At 47.6% G+C, this 22555-nt stretch overlaps 2 protein-coding genes across 2 annotated transcripts; both read right to left on the bottom strand.

Moving 5' to 3' along the window:
* Positions 1–1982: 1982 nt before the first annotated feature.
* Positions 1983–4718, bottom strand: LOC139060960 (uncharacterized). Its single transcript, XM_070540317.1, has 2 exons — positions 4405–4718; positions 1983–3346 (listed from the first exon to the last, which is right to left on the bottom strand). Exons 1-2 carry the CDS (start codon positions 4573–4575, stop codon positions 2228–2230), a joined length of 1290 nt encoding a protein of 429 aa, XP_070396418.1. The 5' UTR covers positions 4576–4718; the 3' UTR covers positions 1983–2227.
* A 10406-nt stretch (positions 4719–15124) lies between these two features.
* Positions 15125–22267, bottom strand: LOC139060959 (uncharacterized). The gene is made up of 2 exons (XM_070540316.1): positions 21680–22267; positions 15125–16367 (listed from the first exon to the last, which is right to left on the bottom strand). The coding sequence occupies exons 1-2, from the start codon at positions 21959–21961 to the stop codon at positions 15246–15248; spliced, it is 1404 nt and encodes a 467-aa protein (XP_070396417.1). The 5' UTR covers positions 21962–22267; the 3' UTR covers positions 15125–15245.
* Between the last annotated feature and the right edge of the window lie 288 nt (positions 22268–22555).

Genomic DNA, 22555 nt, shown 5'->3' with positions numbered 1-22555 from the left:
TACAAGTTGTAACACAAAATACAGTAATAAATACAAGGCTTAGATGCAAAATACAAAAAGTAAACGTAGAAATAAATGGCTCTCAAATTAAATGCTGTGAAGAAAACATTGAGTCAAAAGAATCAGCTCTGTTTAAAAGATCTGGCGGACACCTGTTCCACTCCTCAATGGTGCGTGGAAAAAATGAGTATTTAAAGGCGTTAATCCTAGCACTGTAAGGGATTAATGATTGTGCATGATGATTTCGTGTTTGGCGCGTAGTGTTAGGTTTAAGGAAGGGGTCTGCATTCATAGACAGTTTATGGTTTTTTAGTAAGAAAAGTAGTTTGTCTTTGAATTTTCCGGCGCAGCTGTAATGTTTCAATACCGTGAGTTCGCATGACGGTCGTTGGTGAGTCAGTTGCACGATACTTTGAAAAAATAAAACGGACGGCTTTGCGTTGAATCATTTCAAGGGCCTCGATATTACGTTTAGTGTAGGGATCCCAGACGGTGCACGCATATTCTAGTGATGGCCTTATTATTGAAAAGTAGGTTAATTTTTTAAGTTCAGGTGGGGCAAGTTTTAGTTTATGTCTAAGAAAGCAGAGTTTACGAAAGGCTGAGGAGCATACGTTTGATACATGTTTATTCCAGCTAAGGTTTTTCGTTATTGTAACTCCTAGATACTTAGTATAAATTTAAGTTCGACATCCGGTACGGTTCTACTATTTCTGAAAAATACACACCATCCAAATTTGTTGAGCGGACAACTTGTGTATAGGAAGTGCAGACGCAGAGCCGCATTGAGGCGCACCGTAGGGTCTAGGCGACACTACGGCAGCGGTCACACGTCAACGCTTCTGGGCCCGCCGCGGTAGCTTTGCGGCTGTGGCATTGTTCGAGGTCTCTGGTTTGTTCTCGATTGCAACAGCCGCATTTCGAGAGGCAAAAAAAAAGCGAAAAAAAAGAACGTTCGTGCGCTTAGATTTAGGGACACGTTTGTTTCCCTAAACAAGTTATGGTTTTGGCTAGTAATTCAAGTATAGTTTGGTGCTTCTGCCAAGATTCGATGTGAGGCAATGAATATGCTCAACCTCCTCAAATGCTCTGAAGTATGCCGTACAAGGACGCTTCAAGCAAACACCTACCCTGCCTGTTCTGTGTACTACGCAAAGAGCAGTATTGCACGCAAGATAACGTTTAAGACGAACTCACCACTCGCGTATTGGACTAAACGTTGAAGAAACGAAGCAGTCACCGCCAACAGCACCGCAAATTGTCCTCAATCAAAGGAGACATCACAGAAAGCTTCCCTTATATCGATCCACACAATGCGTGGGATCCGCACATTTTTTTAGATCTTGTCGGTTGTTCGTGCAGACGTGCCAGTAGAATTACGAAGATCACTCAGTCTGTTGTCAGGACGCAGGCTCGTCATCATCAGCAGCTCTAGTTTAGTCTAGAGTCTTATCCCAATCTAGAAGTATCGAAACAAGATATTCCCAGTTCAAGACGTTATCTCCCTCTACGACAATTATATGGCCAGTGGAGCTGATGTACCAGTGGATGGTCTGATCTTCTGCGATATTAGAGCTTTGAATACACTGTTCATCGATGGCGGAGTACAATGAGCTTTGTGAAAAATAGGGTTCGAGGTCATCAACGAAGGCCTCAGCACTGCGAACGTTAACATTGAGCTTGCATTTCGGATACAGGACAACGCACAGTACTACAGCGCAGTATCAAACACGAACGTCGCCTTGAAAGCAATCGTATTAGGATAAGGCCCCTTTAGAGTCACGTCAGACCAACTTCAGTGGAGTCACAACTCCACTGCAAACTCAACACTGGCTTGGCGCTCTTTGGCCATACCTGGCCCTTCCGCCAATAAACACCACACATTCATTCATTCAATCGTATTAGGAGCCGCACGGCATTAATAGAGCGAAGAGTATCGACGTGGACGCCATAAGGTCAGAAACCGCTCCAGAAGCACAATATTTAGGAACACAAACTGTATTATCACAATAAATAAACTGAATGAACGCAGCCAGTGTAGAGTCCTAAAACGATAGGTTGACATTTACAAAGGATAGCAAATCTCAAAAAATAAATTTCGCAGCGAAAACTTTGTTTAGGAGAAAGGACATCAAAAGTTCGCTAAGGTAGTCACGCACAAACACACACACACTGCAAGTGGCAAGGAGGATTCAACAGTGCAGTACACATTCTGCGATGACGAACGTTAGGGTGCTCCTATGATCCCGTGGTCCGTTGCCGTATAGTTGAGGACGATATTTAATTTTATTTTTCCATTTCGGAGGTTACCGCCATACTTAAGCAAGGCAGTGTCTGTGCGAAATTGAAGGTGAAAGTGTGCCAATGGGTCATCGTAGCGCCCGCAGAAACAAAGCCTCGCACTGGAAGTCAAATCTACTTTGTCTCTTAGGCCATCCACCACGCTCACGTGCCAAATAGGCGGCAAACACTTAGAGTCCGCCAGTAACCCGTTAAACTCGATCAGAACAGTGATGTCGTTCGGGGAGAATTCGCAGTACTTCCAAACGGCGACCCTAAAGTACGTGTCCCTCATGTGCCACACCGTGATCTCAGCAAACTTTCTTCTGAAACCCCGATACTGAATGATTTCCTCGCAGTTTTCCAGGGTCAGATCATACACCACGTTCCCAATTTCTTCAATCGACGCGAGTGTCGTTGGCAGCGCACTACATAGATGCCCAGCGCCACCGCGGGAAATGCTACAATGAGCAATTACACGGCCGAAATTAGGTTTCGGGGAAGCTTTCTGCGAGTGTTCCAGGTGGGCCATGTGTTCCAACTTTCGAAGTATGAGCGCCTTTTCCGAGCGCAACGACAGCCGAGAGGAAGCTGGCACCTCCTCCTCCGGATTTTCCCGAGACGTCCGCTGGTGCGACACGTTCCATGAAATCGAGGCGGCGATTTGAGCCATCTCGCCCTTTAAGTTGTTCTCGCATGCTCCGAGCTCGCGAGTGAACCTGGCTTCCTGGGTTCTGGCTTGTTCCGTAAGCTCATTCAACTGACTCTGAATCACTGGCAGCAGCTGGTCGTGGTTGAGGCATCCCAACCTCGCCTTCACGTCTTCAAGGGCAGCGTTCAAGTCTTCGAGTGTCACTGCTGTATGCTCCGAGGACTCTGTGATCGCGGAAGAAACACCGGCACTGCATCCGGCCACGTAGTGCGTCCGCAGGTCGCTGTGCTGGACTCCCTCGCCGCATCGCAAACAGTCCACGGTGTGAAATGTGCACTCGTTCTCGTAGTGTTCCAGGATGCGGTCCATGGTGCCCGTGTACTCGCAGCCGTGAGCTTCGTTCCAGCAGTACACCTTAACAGCAAACAAAAGAAAATAATGTTTCTTTGGCAGGCAATTTTTTTTCACTAAAGGCGCGATGCATTCCTGTCCCTAACTTTTAGAACGTACCTTTACCTGAATTCCGGTGTGAACCAGTACATACGCGAGATTCGATGGAGAAGTAAATATGCTGAAATCACTTAGTAGCATTTGCCGCTGTCTATGCACTAAAGATGCGTCAAACATGAATATTAAGTCAAGGGGAATCACTTAATTGTGCTTCTAAATAGCACCTTATCTACTCTTACAGAAAAAGCAGGCTTGGTAAGCCAGAATCGAGGAAGAAAGGACGCCATATTCCAACTATTCTTCAGCTCCTAGCTTATCTTTGGCGACAGCGGCATTTTGTGCAGTGCAGACCGCCATCTTGTTTTCGTTTGCAAGCTTGCTCCTCATATAGATGCGCTCACCCACTACGGGCCGAGATAGCTGTTATAGGGTGGTTGCGGCGCTTGGGGGGGGAGTCGGGGGGGCCGAGTCTTAAAAAAAAAATGTCATAAAATAAAAATTTGCAGAAATTGTACTTTTTCAGAAACAGCACTACTTTTTAGAAGAATATCTAATGAAATTATTTTGTGATGTACGCAACTTTTCTGACGTTTCAGTGCGAATGTCAAGGGAAAAAGAATGAATAGAAACTGATTGTCAGTCTCCTGATTAATTATCGCCGGTTTGCCTTTCAGTTTAGCGTAGAAACGACAACCGCAAAACGTCAGTGTGACGTCGCACATTTCAAAGTATTTAGTTTTTTTATTTCTCTCTTATCGGTCGCAATAAGAAATGAATAAATAGTTCCAACAGAACATTTCACATGACCCTACAGCGAGTTAGTTTTGATAGATGCTAAAAAGTAACATTTAGTCAGGGTGAACTTGTGTATTAGCGTTCGGCAATAGTAAAAGGGGCACTCTAATCGTTAGGCTTGCGGATATGCCGCAGCGGAATTATGCGAATGCATAATTGCTTTCAGCCCCCCCCCCCTCCCACCCCACACAAAGAAAAGCAACAGAAATTGTTTCTTAGTTCCTCACCTGCACGGTGTTCGCTTTCCTGGCAGGGAACTCATAACCGACGCACTCCGCTTCTTCGAATGCCTCTCGATCCAACGGACACTGGCCAACGCCCCCTTCGAGACTGGCTGCGTGGCAAGATTGGCACAGAGCGTGACCGCACGGCAACAGCACCGTCCGTTTTGGGATCATCCGGCGGAGGCTGCAGACACGTCAATTCGGCACCTCGTCGAAGAGCCGCGTCGGTCGCCAGTTGACGCCGGCGACGACGTGGTCGCGAAAACGGTGCAGCCGCCCTCGTCCGTGATCCGGCATGGCGTCGTCATCAGGTACGAATCCTACGCTCACCAAACAGCGCGGCGCCTTTTTATACCAAGTTTATCGTTACTGAGGGGTCTCGTATACTTTGGCTAGAGTAGCGTCAACGTGAGATAGAATCAGCTGTGCACGAACTATCGCTTTCAATGACGAACACTTATCGCACCTTGGCCTTCGCAACGCGGCGGGGAACGAGTGCTTCGTCATCGTCGGCGACAGCCGTTCCGTATATCTACCGCCGATTCCGCAGCAGCAGGTGCATATACATAGGGCTTGCTCCGTTGTCACGTATGCACTCGGCCACAAAGTATGGCGGGACACGCGAGCGCGTGGCTAAACGGCCCTCCTCGCCTACTGGCGTCGCACCCCCTGTCGTGGAGACCGACTTCTGCGCGCATGCGCGTTCTTCCGGGTCTGCACGCGTGCATATTTCCACGTTTTCGCCTTGTTCGCCGGCGATAACCGAGTGCAGCCGCGAAGCGGCCCTCTTGCGATTTTGGCTGCGGCAGCCAAATCGTTAACTAAACGAAGTTGGCCCAGCCAACTTCGTTTATGTAGCGGAAATCGAGGGTTCCATTTTCGTCTTGGCTTTCTCCTACATTGCCCCTTTTTTTTGCCACGCCTTTATTGCGATAGCATTTATATGGACGCTCCACGTCGATTTTTGCCGTCGCCGTGATGTTTCGTATGAGTGTAAGTGTGTGAGCCGGGGAGCACGGTTCAATCTCGCGTGCGCTAGCCAGGAACGCGGCCCGGATGTTTGCCCCCTCATGTGGCGTGCGAAGCATGGGGGTGAGGCGAGGGAGGAGGGGCGCTCTTCTCCGGCGGCTGCTGCGGTGTCTCGGTGCCCTCCTCGTCCGCCGCACCGTACAGAGTGGAGACAACCGCGGCGTCTGCTACGGCATTGGCCACCCGAATCGCGGATGCCGTAGTAGGCGCCTTTAGGCTGTTTCACATGCGCGATAAGTGTCAAAAAAAATTGGTTCTGCCGCGCACGTCGCAGGGCGATTTTCGCTGACAGCTTTAGCATGCGTTTGCGGCAGCGCGATTTTCGTCGCATGGCGATTTTCGCTGACAGCTTTAGCATGCGTTTGCGGCAGCGCGATTTTCGTCGCAGCGATGCGCAAGCTTGCCTCCTGCCCACGAAGTATCCATGCCTGCATCGTGAAAGTAGAACAACATGAAAACTAGTCAAATATTCGAATTTTCCTATTATTATTCGATAATAGAATGGGTACACCATTTTTTTAACGTTTAAACGCATTGAGACTTTACGACAGCTTGCAGATACGGCGAGTGAGGTGCTGCACAACACCGCACGTATGAGCGTGCGGCTTGTGCGGCGTCGGTGGAGTGGTTTCGTTTAGCACACTGTAGTTTTGTTGTTACTATGGAGGCGACAACTTTTTTCCTGGATGAGTATTTGCTTTTGCAGAAGAACGAGCTACCATTGAGTGTGCATATACAAGCAGCTGGCGCAATTCGCAGCGATGAAGAGGTTGACGACTGTGGCGATCAAGTGGGTACGCGCCTTATGTTGAAGGCGGCGTGCGTCTCCCGACCTGTATAGCGTGCAGCTTCTCCTTTTAAACGAATTGTGTGAGCAAAAAATGTTCATGACGCTGCTAAGCCGCAAACGTTGGTGGGTGCGCCCTATTCATCATCATCATCATCATCATCATCATCATCATCATCAGCCCGGTTACGCCCACTGCAGGGGCAAAGGCCTCTCCCATACTTCTCCAACAACCCCGGTCATGTACTAATTGTGGCCATGCCGCGCCTGCAAACTTCTTAATCTCATCCGCCCAGCTGACTTTCTGCCGCCCCCTGCTACGCTTCCCTTCCCTTGGAATCCAGTCCGTAACCCTTAATGACCATCGGTTATCTTCCCTCCTCATTACATGTCCTGCCCATGCCCATTTCTTTTTCTTGATTTCAACTAAGATGTCTTTAACGCGCGTTTGTTCCCTCACCCAATCTGCTCTTTTCTTATCCCTCAACATCACACCTATCATTCTTCTTTCCATAGCTCGTTGCGTCGTCCTCAATTTAAGTACAACCCTTTTCGTAAGCCTCCAGGTTTCTGCCCCGTACGTTAGTACTGGTAAGACACAGCTGTTATACACTTTTCTCTTGAGAGATAATGGCAACCTGCTGTTCATGATCTGATAATGCACCCCAGCCCATTCTTATTCTTCTGATTATTTCACTCTCATGATCCGGATCCGTGGTCACTACCTGTCCTAAGTAGATGTATTCCCTTACCACTTCCAGTGTCTCACTACCTATTGTAAACTGATGTTCCCTTCCGAGACTGTTAAACATTACTTTAGTTTTCTGCACATTAATTTTTTAGACCCGCCCTTCGGCTTTGCCTCTCCAGGTCGGTGAGCATGCATTGCAGTTGGTCCCCTGAGTTACTAAGCAAGGCAATATTATCAGCGAAGCGCAATTTGCTAAGGTATTCTCCATTTACTCTTATCCCCAATTCTTCCCAATCCAGGTCTCTGAATACCTCCTGTAAACACGCTGTGAATAGCATTGGAGAGATCGTGTCTCCTTGCCTGAGGCGTTTCTTTATTTGTATTTTGTTGCTTTCTTTATGGAGGACTACAGTGGCTGTGCATGGAGCCGCTATAGATATATTTCAGTATTTTTACATACGGCTCGTCTACACCCTGATTCCGCAATGCCTCCATGACTGCTGAGGTTTCGACTGAATCAAACGCTTTCTCGTGATCAATGAAAGCTATATATAATGGTTGGTTATATTCTGCACATTTCTCTATCACCTGATTGATAGTGTGAATATGATATATTGTTGAGTAGCCTTTACAGAATCCTGCCTGGTCCTCTGGTTGACGGAAGTCTAAGGTGTTCCTGATTCTATTTGCAATTACCTTTGTAAATACTTTGTAGGCAACGGACTGTAAGCTGATCGGGCTATAATGTTTCAAGTCTTTGGCATCCCCTTTCTTATGGATTAGGATTGTATTAGCGTTTTTCCAAGATTCCGGTACGCTCGAAGTCATGAGGCATTGCGTATACAGGGTGGCCAGTTTCTCTAGAAAAATCTGCCGACCGTCCTTCAACAAATCTGCTGTTATCTGATCGTCCCCAGCTGCCTTCCCCCTTTGCAAAGCACCCAAGGCTTTCCTTACTTCTACCGGCGTTACTTGTGGGATTTCGAATTCCTCTAGACTATTTTCTCTTCCATTATCGTCGTGGGTGCCACTGGTACTGTATAAATCTCTATAGAACTCCTCAGCCACTTTAACTATCGCATCCATATTAGTAATGATACTTCCAGCTTTGTCTCTTAACGCATACATCTGATCCTTGCCAATCCCTAGTTCCTATTACAGATTGTACAGCTCACTGAAAATTGAGTTCCTATATTTTCTTGTACTAAGTAGGGCTTTGACTACACTTAATGAATTTGTAGACACAATATCCCTAGCAAGGTTTGTGAACCTTATCTTTTGAATACCCGAGAGTATAGCGTAGGCTTCCGCTGTAAGGATACTTATGTGTGTATTTAGTGCCCCGGATACTGAAAATGAAGGTCTCAGAGCTGCGTAAGAAACTCTATTAGGGGACTTGGAAGCGTCTGTATAGTATACTGTGCAGGAGTACTTCTCCCGAAGTTCACGAAAATGGAATTGTATATGTGCTTCTGGCGCCCGCTTAGATATTTCTACGAAAGAGATGTCGCATTAAATGGTCTGCAATTCTCATTGTGGGAGCAGGCAAGTGGGTGCCACTCGGACATTCTGTGGGACTAATACACCTGTTTCTTGTGCCAGTGCTATCAAACGAAGGGTTCAACAGAGCCCTAATAGCGGGGCAACACGTCGAAAGACACAACGTGCCAGCACGAAGTGCAAGTTCTTTCATTTTCGGCCGTCTACTGCAGTCTCCACCAGAAGGCATCACGTGGGATCTACTCTGTAAGTGTCCACCTTGTGGACATGTCCACTTCGTCTGTCGCTGAGCTGCTGACTGTCTGTTGAGCGCCTCTCACTTTTAGACGCATACCCAGCCCAGCACACCAAAACTTCAGCAGCAGATGAAATGGACATGCTGTAAGGGTTGGTACCGGTCATGTAAAAAGGTGTAACTGGCGCATGCCGTCGTCCGACTCATCCACGTTAAGGACGTGTTTGAAGGGAGGAACTTTGTCACGTCGAGAACGCCGAGTGGTGGGTTTATTTACGATATCTACCTGAAGAATAATGAACGTTACTTCCCATCAGTCCAGCCTGACGGAAGTAAAGCACACCGAGGAGCCTACAAACATCCAATTGAGAATGCTCTGTCCTTCCTAGATCCCTAGACCAGGGAAACTGCCGTCCATCCGTCATCAAGTCGGAGCGTCCAAAGTCGTCGAAGAAACCTCGTTGAGGGCACGAGTTCACTCCCGCACCTTTGTTCACTGCACACTGTCAGGATTGGGGGTTCAATCCCTTCGCTCATAACAGGTTGTCAAGATTGGAGTCCGGCATGAATTAGAAGGTAGCTGGCCCATGCCGTTGTCCAACTTATCCGCGCTGAGGACTTTGATGAAGGGAAGGAGTGCTTCTCATCGAGATCAAGGAATATGGGTTTATTTACAGTATCTACAACAGTCTAACATGAGTGCGAGAGAAAGTACCTCAGTCTAACAGGACTGCTTGAGAAAGTACATCAGTCTAACATGACTGCTTGAGAGAGTGTGTGGAGCATCCGCACAACAGCGGTTTATAAACACTCGGTCCTCAGTCGATCCCAAGGTGACGGAAACGTTCGACCAGACACCGTCGGTAAGTTGACCAGGCACCGTAGGGGCACATTATTCCCCGAGCTGACCCCCGCAGCGCGGCCGGGTGCCCATTGTCTTGCGTCTCGGACGGCGGTTGGGAAGAGGCACCAGTAGACGTTCCCGCGGGCGCCCCCGCGCTCGGGGCAATGGCGGGCACAGTAACAGTAGTTGGTCCTCCGAACCCGTTTTGTCACAATCACGACGAGGGTAGAGCGTAACGATGGCGTTCCAAGATGAGGTTGCCGCCGCTGTCGTAACTGACTGGCAAAACTTGCACCTCAGCTGGGCCGTTCTTAACACACAGAAAGGAGGGGGGAGACTCGTAGACAGGGGTTGTCTCGTTTTACTAAAGCTGGCGCGTCTCGGTTCCTGGGATGACGCTGACTGTCGCGGTTACCGGAGTCCTTGAGGGAACGCCTTAGAACACTCTTTTCCAGTAGTTTCTTTCTTGCTCCCATCGGTCTGCGAAGGCAACAGTGGACCAACAAACAATACTCGGTCCGCCAAACCTGCCTCGCCTTGCAAGGCAGGTTGATGGAGGATGGAGGGGCTTTGGAAGGAGGTTCTTTAGAGTGTCCGAGGGAGACACATTTGTTGGCTTCGCGAAACGATTCGTCGCAGGGGGGCGGTAGCAGCTAGAAGGTCACTAACCCTGCTGGCCTATTGTAACAATGTCCACTAGGTGTACACTTACAGTGTAGCATTAACATAAATCGGCGAATTAGAGTTGGAATTAGAGTCGGCTTGAGTTAGGGTCGGCTTGACGAGCTGCTCAAACTTTTAGTCCCGTACTCCTATTCCAAGGAAATAAAGCTGATTGATTGATTGATTGAATTGGGCACCAAGATAAAATCTAGTTCGTCTAAAGTAGAGAAAAAACGCATTTCCTATATATCGGATGCTCGCGAATAAAATAAAATAAAATTAATTAAAAAGCGTTCCATAAGAGGGGAGGGCAGGGAAGCTATCCGAAGTATCTCCTAATCTGATATCGTATCTACTGAAGCAGCGAAGGACGCCTCACAGCAAACACAGACCCGGGAGAGGCTTAATGCTTGCAATACATACGGGATGTTTAATTGTATTGTCAACATGATCTTTACAAAGCACTTATGACACGTTGCACAATTCCACTTTTTGAGTTGGTCTCAGAGGCAGACATTATCTGCATAAAAAATCAAACTAATTATTTGACGTAGTAGTTCTGCGGAAGCCCGCAACGCTCAGCTGGTAGAGTGGCTTCCCCGGAAAGGACGTGGTCCTGGGTTCGAGTACCGGACCAGGACGAATTTTTCTTCAACTGTGAGGCTTTTCTTTCGAGGAACCCGTATGGGTTTCCCTTGTAGCAATTGCTACGTACTGGTTCATGTCCGATTTCCCCGTTATCAAACTAATTATACGTACAATTAAAGGTTAGATTTTTGTGTTATTTAGATTGTAAGCTACTTCGTTTACACCACATGTTCCGGTGAATTTGACGGCTATATTTAGTAGGAACGAATTCTCAGTATGGACATCAGTTTGGGATCCACGTTTTGAAAGTTTACAACAACATGCGATGGTGCTGCGTAAACATTCTAGGCTGAATGCGCAAAAAAAGCGTTATGTGTTGTGTGTGTGTGTGTGTGTGTGTGTGTGTGTGTGTGTGTGTGTGTGTGTGTGTTTGTGTGTGTGTTTGTGTGTGTGTGTGTGTGTTTGTGTGTGTGTGTGTTCAAATTCTGGCGTACAATTAAAGCTTAAATTTTTGTGTTATTTAGATATTAAGCTACTTCGTTTACACCACATGTTCCGGTGAATTACACGGCTATATTTAGTAGGAACGAATTCTCAGTATGGACATCAGTTTGGGATCCGCGTTTTGAAAGTTTGCAACAACATGCGATGGTGCTGCGTAAACATTCTAGGCTGAATGCGCAAAAAAAGCGTTTTTTGTTGTGTGTGTGTGTGTGTGTGTGTTTGTTCAAATTCTGGCGTTTTACGTGCCGAAATCATGATATGATTGTAAGGCACGCCGTAGTGGGTGACTCAGGTTTAATTTTGACCTCCGGGAATTGTGTCAACGTGCACGTAAGTGTGCATGGTACACGGGTGTTTTTGCGTTTCTCCCGCATGGAAATGCGGCCGCTGCGGCCGTGTTTGGTGCTTTGTTAAAAAAATGAAGCGGAACAACAGCCCATTCTCACCGGAAGTTTGACGGGGCTTTTCTCAAACCTCGTGCTACTCTCTAGATTTCATCAGACGAACCTGGTGAAATCGCTGGTTGCCGTGCGAGCGTTGCAGTATATCTGCTCAAGTGATCAGGTGAATACTGATTCAATTCAATTATGTTATTAGTGACGTATGCGCATTGGTTTTTTGTTCAATGCATACATATCCGAGTACTTCAGTTGAATAAGTAGATTTGTGCCGACCTCCACAGGCGAATAAAAAAATAAGTATTTCTGTCAACATTTAAATCAAACACGCAGTAGTATAATGCCATGTTCTTCCGCTACGGCATTGCCTTCTGTGGGTGCTGGAAATACGAGCACAGGGGCCTCGAATCTCTGTTTAAAGAGGAAAAGAATTGCGGTTTCAGACGGGACGCCAGAGGAAGTAGTGGACACTCGCCGTGGTTGCTCAGTGGCTATGGTGTTCGGCTGCTGAGCATGAGGTCGCGGGATCGAATCACGCGACCACGGCGGCCGCATTTCGATGGGGCCGAAATGCGAAAACACCCGTGTGCTTAGATTTAGGCGCACGTTAAAGAATCCTAGGTAGTCGAAATTTCTGGAGTCCACCATTACGGCGTGCCTCATAATCAGGAAGTGGTTTTGGCACGTAAAACCCCATATTTTTTTTTTAACGAAGTAGTGGATGCGACAGGCAGTGTCTGGATGACGTGGAACACGCCACCCGAATTTCCGAGCACTGAAGGAGCGCGGTGACGCAATCAGTCCTGTGTTCTGCTCCTCACTTTTAATTTCTGAAGGGTCGGGGGTTCCATCCTCGGGGGTCACCGGTGGGCGCGATTGGCTGTTGCTAGGGGGTGTGACGCATCAGAAGCTGATCACAAGGACGCAACCATTCCAGGACGGCGGAATGGATAGGCGAGGCACAACAGACAGAGATTCAAGCGATTGCGGTAAACCTTAGCGATGGTAAATGGTCCATATGGACTTTGGACAAATGGACTTTTACACTCGCAGCGTTGAACAGAGCTGGTCGCTTTTTAAAATTTTTTTTAATGAATTAGTAGAAAAATACATACCCCTGCGAGTTGTCCGGTGTAATTAACCATCGAGGAGCGTGGTTTAATGCATCCCTAAAACGTATCTTGAACAGGAAGAAGCGGCTCTTTCGTCAAACTAAGAAAGCGGAACACAACTGATAGCTGGCGTGCGTATCAGCAGGTTGCTTCACTGTTTAAAAACGCAGTCAAAGAAGCTAAACGCGTTTTCTTTTACAATACACTTCCATCTCTGCTGACTGAAAATACTAAAAAAATTTGGAAAACTGTCAAGGGTTCCCAAAAGTTATATGGTGCTGTTGTTCTGCATGAAGAATGTTCTTCTGCACTCAATGAAGTGTTCTCGAAATCATTTTTGCATAACGTGTTGCCCTGTGTTTCTCTACCTGAAGTTGTTAAGATCAATTTTCCTCAGATCGAGCCCTTGTTAATTGATTACGATAGTGTCGTGAACTTGATTCGTAAGTTGCAGATCTCGTCATCGTCAGGAATAGACGATATTAATTCTAAGTTTTTGAAAACTACCGGAGTGTACTCATCCATATTTTGTGGAACATCTTTTCGCAATCTAAAATCCTTTGGTAATCAGCACGATAGAATAAAGTCGGCAAGGTGGTTCCATTATTTAAGTCTGGCGTCGTGAATTCACCTTTAAGTTATAGGCCGATTTCTCTAACAAGTGTGCCATGCAAAATTCCAGAGCATATAATATACTCTAATCTCGTCAACTTGCTAGAAACAAATTCGTTTTGTTCATCTCGTCAGCATGGGTTCCGTAAAATTTTTCCTGTGGTACTAAACCTATTTCATTTAAACATCAAATCGGTGCCGCGTTGGATAATGGATTTCACACTGACACCATCTTCATAGACTTTTCTAAAGCATTTGATCTCGTCTCTAACGAATTACTTTGTCTAAAATTACACTCAACATTTAGCGTAATATTATCTCATGGATTGAACGCTTCTTATCGAATAGAACACATTTTGTCGCTGCTAACAATTGACTCTTCGCTTTGCCCTGTCAGTTCCGGGATGCCGCAAGGTTCGGTTCTCAGACCCTTGCTTTTTCTGATTTATATTAATGATTTGCCTAAGTGTGTAGCGTCCTCCATAAGGTTATTTGGAGACGAATTGTGTCATTTACAGAGTAATATCATCAAATTCTTACACTAAAACTACAATCTGATCTAGATACGGTAACTACCTGGTGCAACACTTCGAAAATGCCACTTAACAGCCAAAAGTGCAAACTAATGAGGATTTCCCGCCATACTGCTTCGTCTAACCAATCCAACTATCACTTGAACTCTGTACTCGAAGAAGTCAGTTCCTATAAATACTAAGGCGTCCACATAACATGTAATTTTTCCTGTCAAAGACACCTAAACCACATCACTAACAATGCTAACCGTATGCTTGGTTACCTCCGTCGCAATTTCTCTATGGCACCCGCTAACTTAAAGCTACTTCTATACAAAACACTAATACGTCCTAAGCTTGAATATGCCTCTTCTGTATGGGACGCTGGCTTGGATTACTTAACAAATGCAATACAGTCTATACAACATCGTAGCGCACGTTTCATTCTTACTAAATTGTCGGACGTCAAGCGTAATATCGATGAAGGCTACTTTAAACCTCCCTCTCCTCTCATCCTGTAGGAAGTTAGCACACTTATCACTGCTTCAAAAGATTTATTATTACAATCCGGAATTAAAAAGGGAACTTTTGTCCGAACCTGCATACACATAATCGCGTACTGACGAGCGCCATAAATTGAGCGTTCCACACTGTCGCACGAACCAATTTTTTTATTCATTTATTCCTAATACTACCATCGAATGGAATCATCTGGCGGCCTCAATTGTTAACATAACCGATACGTCTGTTTTTAGAACTACTATTGAAGGATGCATTTGTTAATCCGCACTTTCACTTTTTTTTAATATTGTTATACCCTGTTATCTGCACATGCTCTGTATTTTGATCCATTCCCTTCTTTAACGCCTTCGGACATTGAATTAAGGTAAAATAAATAAATAAATAAATAAATAAATAAATAAATAAATAAATAAATAAATAAAATAAATAATTGCGATGCGACGCATAAGCATTGGTCGTGTATTTGGGACACGGGACAACGCGGTACTCCAGCGTAATATCAAACACGAACGTCGCATTGAAATCAATCGCTTTACCAGCCGCACGGCAATAATAGAGAGAAAAGTATCTACGTGAACGCCATAAGGTCAGAAACCGCTCGAGGAACACAACGTTTCGCAACAAAAACTGTATTAGCACAAGAAATAAACAAAAGGAACGGCCAGTAAAGTCAGAACAGAATAGGTTGACGGTTACTAGGGATAGCAAATTTTCAAAAACCAGATGTCGCAGAGATCATTTTATTTACGAGAAAGGAGATAAAAAAATTCGTTATGCTCCTGTGACGCATATTGTGAAGCGGCGAGGAGGATTCTCCGGTGCAGTGCACATTCTGCGATGACGAACGTTAGGGTGCTCCTCTGATCCCACCGAACTCACCTGTATCTCTGAGGAAGATAAAGAACTCTATCTTTCCGTCTCGGAAGCATCCGCAGTGATTCAGCGAGGCAATGTCTGTAGTAAATTTGAGGTGGAAGTGTGGCAATGAGGGGTCATCGCGGTTGCAGCAACAACGCTCGACAGCGACAGTCAACGAACGTGTAAGGGATGGTCCTGCTGGATGCAGCACGGACACGCTCCAGAAAGGCGGCCAACACTTGGAGTCCACCAGCGTCCCGTTAAACTCGATCTTCAGAACGAGGTCAGCTGCACAATCGCCGTACTTCCAAACGGCAATGGTAAAGTACGTGTCCTGCATGTGCCGCACCGTAATCTCGGCAAACTTTTTTCTGTCTCCCTGCCACTGAATGATTTCCTCACAGTTTTCGAGGGTCAGCCGATATGGCATGCAGAACATTTCTTTAAGTATCGCGGGTTGCGACAGCGCACTGTTCAAATGCCGAACGTCACCGTACTTAGTCTCACAACGGGCAATGACACGGCTGGAATGAGGGTTCGGGGAAGTTTGCCGCGAGTGTTCCAGGTGGGCTAAGTGTTCACACTTTCGACGTATCTCATCTTCTTGCTCCGAGCGCAACGACAGTGACCTCGACGTGCTGGCTTCTTCCACTGGATTTTGCTGAGACGTCCGCTGGTGCCACACGGTCGAGGAAATCGTGGCGATGAGTTGTTCCATCTCGGCCTTTAAATTCTGCTCGCGTGCTCCCAGCTCGCGAGTGAACCTGGCTTCCTGGTTTCTGGCTTGTTCTGTCAGCTCATTCAACTGACTCCGAATCACTGGCAGCAGCTGGTCGTGGTTGAGGCATCCCAGCATCGCCTTCACGTCTTCAAGGGCAGCGTTCAAGTCTTCGAGTGTCACTGCTGTAGGTTGCGAGGACTCTGTGATCGCAGTAGAAACGTCGGCCCTGCATCCGGCCGCGTAGTGCGTCGGCAGGTCTCTGTGCTGGACTCCATCGCCGCATCGCAAACATTCCACGGTGTGAAATGTGCATTCGTTCTCGTAGTGTTCCAGCATGCGGTCCATGGTGCCCGTGTACTCGCAGCCGTGCGCTTCGTTCCAGCAGTATGCCTTAAGAGTAAATAAAATAAATTACACGCATTAGAATTTTCGCCACACAAACTATTTTTACTAAAGGCGCGTACCATCTCTGCCCCTAACATTTAGAACGTACAGGGTCGTCCATTCTTAGGGTGAACACGGCTCACCGTGGCCGCGCTCCGCGGGGCTCCATTGCCTCCGGCGCGGCGGCTCATCGAAGCGAAGCGGCGCATGCGCACGTGGACCTCGGGGAGGCGCTTCGCGTCGTCTGCTACTGCGCTGGAGCTCTGGCTTTGCTGCAAAGCACACGTCGCCGGACCCACAGGTGACTGAGTGCCAGAGGCGGCGTCGCGGGAAGGCGCACTTCACCAACTGGAGCATTTCCCAGATGGTTCGGTCTAGAGCTTGTGAACTGCCTGCTTAATCAATATACATTAGCAGAAACGACTTTCTCGCCACATAAATCATTTAGTGTGTTATAAGTGATGAGGGCAAAAATACAGTCGTTTTTTCGTGCTCTTTATTAGGCTGAGGCGTAGATAGTCGTGTCGTAGATAGTCGTAGAGGCATGATAGTCGTGTCAGAGACGTCGCCCAACCTGAGGCTGTTGTTAATTTGCTCATGTATTGCTCACTTGCTCAACAATGCTCATGTATTCAGCTTCAGTGGTAACTGTTTGCCGAACTTTACGGGGAGCATCCCGTAAAATTCCTCCATCCTTCTTATAAGCCTAGCGATTCTATTCACAGTTTTCAGTGGCCCTTTTGTCACCTCGGATATAACGCCTTGGGAATAGTTTTGTAGGCACAGATATACAATGCGTCATCTTTCTTTTTTCCGTTACCCGCGACATGACTAGTTTCCGAAAGTGCACCGGGGAAATGAAATTATCCTGCAATGTGACAGCGTTTTTATCGCCGAAGTGCCATGGCAACCAGTAACCGAACAAAATGCAATTCATCATGCAAGTCGACAGAAATGCGTTTAAGGGAAACACCTGTGGTGTCTTTCGATTTGACGAGTCATCCGAGAATCTTTAACTCGTGAGCGGCCGGTCACTCAGTTGAGTAGCCGTTGGCTACACCGCATCATCATATTAAGCTAAGATGGGGCATACCATGACCTAAGCAAGAAAATAAGAGGGGGGGGGGAGAGGGGGCTCGGCGGCAGATCGGGCTCACGCCCATGGTCAGTTAAAAAGTAAACTGGCCCGACTACAGCAATCTGGCTTGGGTTTTACAAATGGCGAGCCCGTTTGACGACCACCGACATGCTGTCGGCAGGCGACACCGGGCCGGCCTCATGACCGCCGATTTAATTATCGTGGCCGCGTTCGTCCAACACACGGACCGGCCACTTCCCCAGGACGGCAACTGCATCGCTTGTCTGCATTTGAGTTTTACATACTATGCCCAGCCCCCTCCTACCCCCTCAAAAAGAAAAAAAAAGGAAAGAAATCAATTCCTCCTACTCTCCAAATTTATGCGATGCCCACCTCTATGGCGTAATGCAGAGGCAATGTGTCGCTTCGTACCGTATACCGCACAATTAACAAATTATTATCTGCTAGTGAGAATATGCACACGGCCTATTCCGAGGAAGTACTGAAATGAAATAGAAGCGAATAACGGCTTAATTACCCGGCAAGAGGTAAATTAAGCTAGAAAACGGACACGTAGATTATAGATTTCCCCTTCCAATTACGCATTCAAAACGAACACAAACAGCATTCGCATGCGGCGGGTATCGACTCCGAGGAGAAAAAAACAAACAACAACAAAAAAAAACGTCGGCGTCACATGTTTTACTTCACCTGATCAATGTAATAAAAAATTTGACCGACGATTCCTCTAAGTGAGAATGCGACTTCTCGCGTCAGGTAGCCTGGCACCGCTTCGGTGATTTTGCCCAAACTATGACAACAAAAATTAATGCTGAAAAGGGGGAGTAAAGACAAATCAGTTGCTATGGGCACGTTGCAAGTGCTAGGCGGCGCCCTATCTTTCCTACCCCTAGCGCCATCTGACAGATAGTTGCGCGAAAGCGGTAGGATTACTCCCGGGGTCAGCAGCTCGCGCTGCGTGTTTGGCGCCCTGTCAAACGGTAGCGATGGCGCAAAACAGCGTGCCGATATTAATTTTAACCGGGTTTCGGGAATTACAAGATCTTCATAGCTTTTTTCGTGAAAAAAATTTAGAGCGCGGAAGTCATCTATTTGAAGTGGGGCACGTCTACGACGTGAGGGAAGTCTTGAACTCGCACTGATTGGAAGTGACTGCTAGGTTTATTCCGCAAACGAAAAATAATGCACCAGCGAGATGCGTGCAGCTCAGCGTAAGCTACTTCGTTATCTACGGTGTGGACGCATGAAATTATAGGTGAGATTGATTCTTGAAGATCGGCGACAGCAGACATCCTAGCGGGGAGCTGCGATTGCCGTGCTGGCTTCGCAGGGAAGTACAAGGACGCCGCGGTAGTTTCCCTGTACATACAGGATGGCAAATGCGAATCCAAAACAGCTCACCCAAGAACGTGGGGCGTACCAATGACTCGTAAGACCTACCCGAGGTATTCTAACGTTGCTCTCCCCAAACACAAATAAAGGTTAACTTACCAGTTGTGTTAGACTACGCTGGGAAAATATTTTCGCACAAGTTACTGGAAGTGCGTTACTTTTATGTGGCGATTTTTCAGTGCGTGCAAAGGAGGTTCCAATAAACCATGTCGTCAAAAATTTTGGTGATCTCAACTACCCCTTAGTTGATATGCTGGGCGCAGAAGGGTGTACGCCAGCTTAGGCAGCTGCAACCCCTCCTCAGCTCTCTCAGCAAGCCCCAGCGCTGTTTAAATGGGAGAGGATTGGGAAAGAATTCCACAACTTTACTGCGGTAGTGTGGGAACAAACTACTTCGTTTGCTGCATATCCTGGTACGCACTGCAGGCAGTGGCGTAGCAACGGGGGGGGGGGGGAGGGTGTCATACGTCTGAAGACACACGGAAATTGTTGATATCTTCGCCTTCCTCGACTAAACCCGTGGGGGGGGGGGGGGGGTGACAGAAGGCCTACGGGCCCCGGGTGCCAGACGACCTAGCTACGCCACTGACTGCAGGTGTCCCGTTTCTGCCATTATTGCCGTAAAAGCAAAGAATTCGGCGTTAACGCACTTGGCATAACACCGGAACATAAAACAGCTTATGCCGTCGGACGAGCGCTATCCGTGGTTGAGGCCGATCTGCTTCATACGGTCGGTTTGGAAACCTGTAAAACTTTGTTCCTCGTGCGTTGGTGTACGTGCTGTTGCAGCCCACTACTCAACAGCTCGGGTTGCACTTCAGCATTGCTCAGAAAAGGAACAGCTACGCGCGAAACAGTGCACAGACAGGCTTTCCAAACGCAAGCGGGCCGGTCGTATCCTGCCGGTTCCGCGCTCGCCGCCGCGAGGGGCGCCCTTGTAGGCGCGGGAACCACGTTCGCAACCTGCCTATGCCGGGGCGGGTACTCCATGCCCTCCTACGAGCGACATTACCGTGTCAATAAGCGAGTCGCGAAGCAGCGGATATCGCGTCTTAGTTGCGGTCGAAGTAACATTATTGCCATCCTTAATGGTAAAATGCATGGCAAAATAATGATGTGTGATTGAAAAATCGCTCTCTACCTTTCTGCGAAATTTATTGCGGGTTTCGGTCGTTTTCTGAAGTTAAGTGAATTCGTTCGAGCATCAAGACATGCGCGAAACGGCGCGCTAGGCTCATCACGTGATGGCTCCAACCAAGAAGAGCCCGCCTAATAGGTTTCTCAGCATGCACAACACCAAGTGCTGTGAGAGTAAAATAAAACAGCCCCAGCCAAATAAAGAGCGCACAATAAACGACTGCATTTTTACCCCCATCAGTTACAAAAAACACGATAAGTGATTTATGTGGTGAGAAACTTGTTTCTGGTAATGCATATTGATTAAGCAGTCTGTTCACAAACTGTAGACCGAGCCAGCTGGAAAATGATCCAATCAGCGAAGTGCGCCTTCCGCGACGCCGCCTCTGGCACTCAGTCACCTGTGGGTCCAGCGAAGCATGCTTTGCAGCAAAGCCAGAGCTCCAGCGCTGTATGGATCGATGGATGGATGGATGTTATGAGTGTCCCCTTTGGAACGAGGCGGTGGGTTGCGACACCAAGCTCTTGTTATTATACTGCCTAATGTCGTACCTAAGTTAAACAATAAAAATTAAAAAAAAATTTTCTAGCAGACGACGCGAAGCGCCTCCCCGAGGTTCGTGTGCGCATGCGCCTCGCCGCACGCACTGGCACCCCGTGGAGCGCGGCCACGGTGAGCCGTGTTCACCTTAAGATTGGACGACCTTGTACCTCTACATGAAGTCTGGTGTGAACCAGTGTATGCGCTATGCTGAAAATCAACCGGCAGTATCTGCCGCTGTCTGAACAATAAAGATGTGCCAAACACGATTACTAGATCAAAGTGATTCACTTAATTATGCTTCTAAATCGCTAGACAGCTACTCTCACACAAGTGTCATCCTTGTAAGCGAGGTTCGAGGAGAAATACGCCCACCCTTTAAATATTCTTCCTGCTGCGAACTCATCTACGCCGGACAGCAACATTCTTGTGCAGTGGCGACGGCCGTGTGCTCTGCGCTTGCTAGCTTGCTCCTCAAATAAATGCGGTCACCCACTACGGGCAAAGATAACTGTTATACACCGTAAAATAATTTACACCCTTGGAAGTCAAAGAGGGTGTAAGTGTGTCTGTTAGTTACACCCTACGGATGTTATTTATATAACGGACACACGACTGGTGTGAGTTAGACACATTTACACCGTTTTTCACTTTTAAGCGTGTTAAATATTTTACAGTGTAGGGCGGTTGCCAGGGTGGGGGGGGGATTTTCTGTTGAGGGATAATTTCCTAAAGTAAAAAATTTGCACTGAAGTGATTGATTATCACCAGCTTCCCTTTGAATTTAGCGCATTAACGACGACCCCAAAATTTCAGTGTGACGTCGCACATTTCAAAGTATTGCTTTTTTTGTATTTCTCTCTTATCTGTGACACTAAGAAATAGGTAGATACCGAGTTCCAACGGAATATTTCACATGAGCCTAGAGTGAGTTTGTGCTGTTGTATTGTGTTATTTGTGATAGACGCCAAAAAGTAAAATTTAGTCAGGGTGAATTTGTGTACTACTGTTCGGCAATAGTAAAAGGGATACTAATCCTTAGGAGTGCAGATACGCCGCCGCGTGAATTATACCGATACTAATGCATACTTAACCCCCCCCCCCCCCCTTCCGAGTATAAGTGGCAGAAATTGTTTCTTGTCTCCTCACCTTCATGGTGTTCGCTGTTCTGGTAGGGAATTCATAGCTCCCGCATTCCGCTTCTTCGAATTGCACTTGATCCAATGGACACCGCCCGACGCTCCCTTCGAAGCAAGATTGGCACAGAGCGTCACCACACGGCAATATCACCATCCGTTTGGGGATCATGCGGCAGAGGCCGCACACACGTGAACTGGGAACATCGTCGACGAGCCGCGTCGGTCGCCAGTTGACGCCGGCGACGACGTGGTCGCGAAAACGGTGCACCCGTCCCGGTCCGTGATCCGGCATGGCGGTGTCTTCGGGCACGAATGCTACGCCCACACGAGAGTGCGGTGGCTTCCTTTACCGAGCTTATCGCTACTGGGTGGCGTCAGACACTTTGCCCAGATCAGCGTCAACGAGAGATAAAATGAGCCCTGCACGCACAGTCGGGTAGAATGGGGAACAGTTATCGCACCTTGACCTTCGCAGCGCGGCGAGGAACGATTGCTTCGTTATCGTCGGCGACAGCCGTTGCTTACATCTACCGCCGCATCCGCAGCAGCGGATGCATATTCACTGGGCTTGTTCCGCTGTCACGTGCACTCAGCCGCAACGCGTGGCGAAACAGCCCTCCTTGCCTTCTGGTGTCGCAACCCAGTCGTCGAGACCGACTTCTGCGCGCATGCGCGTTCCTCCGTGGCGGAAAGCGTGCAGGTTTTTGCGCTTGCTCCTTTCCCGCCGGCGGTAACGGGGTAGATGTGCTCCTCCTGCGATTGGCGCTGTGGCGGCTTGGAACGGGACGACTTCGATGACGCAACGGAAATCAAGAGCGCGGTCGAATATCTTTGTTCGATACGCGTTCTGTTAGGTTGCTGCAACGTCACAAAGTAGCAGTACGCA

This window comes from Dermacentor albipictus, chromosome 6 (assembly GCF_038994185.2).
Source record: "Dermacentor albipictus isolate Rhodes 1998 colony chromosome 6, USDA_Dalb.pri_finalv2, whole genome shotgun sequence".
NCBI lineage: Eukaryota > Metazoa > Arthropoda > Arachnida > Ixodida > Ixodidae > Dermacentor > Dermacentor albipictus.
This window is presented reverse-complemented; position numbering and strand designations above follow the sequence as displayed.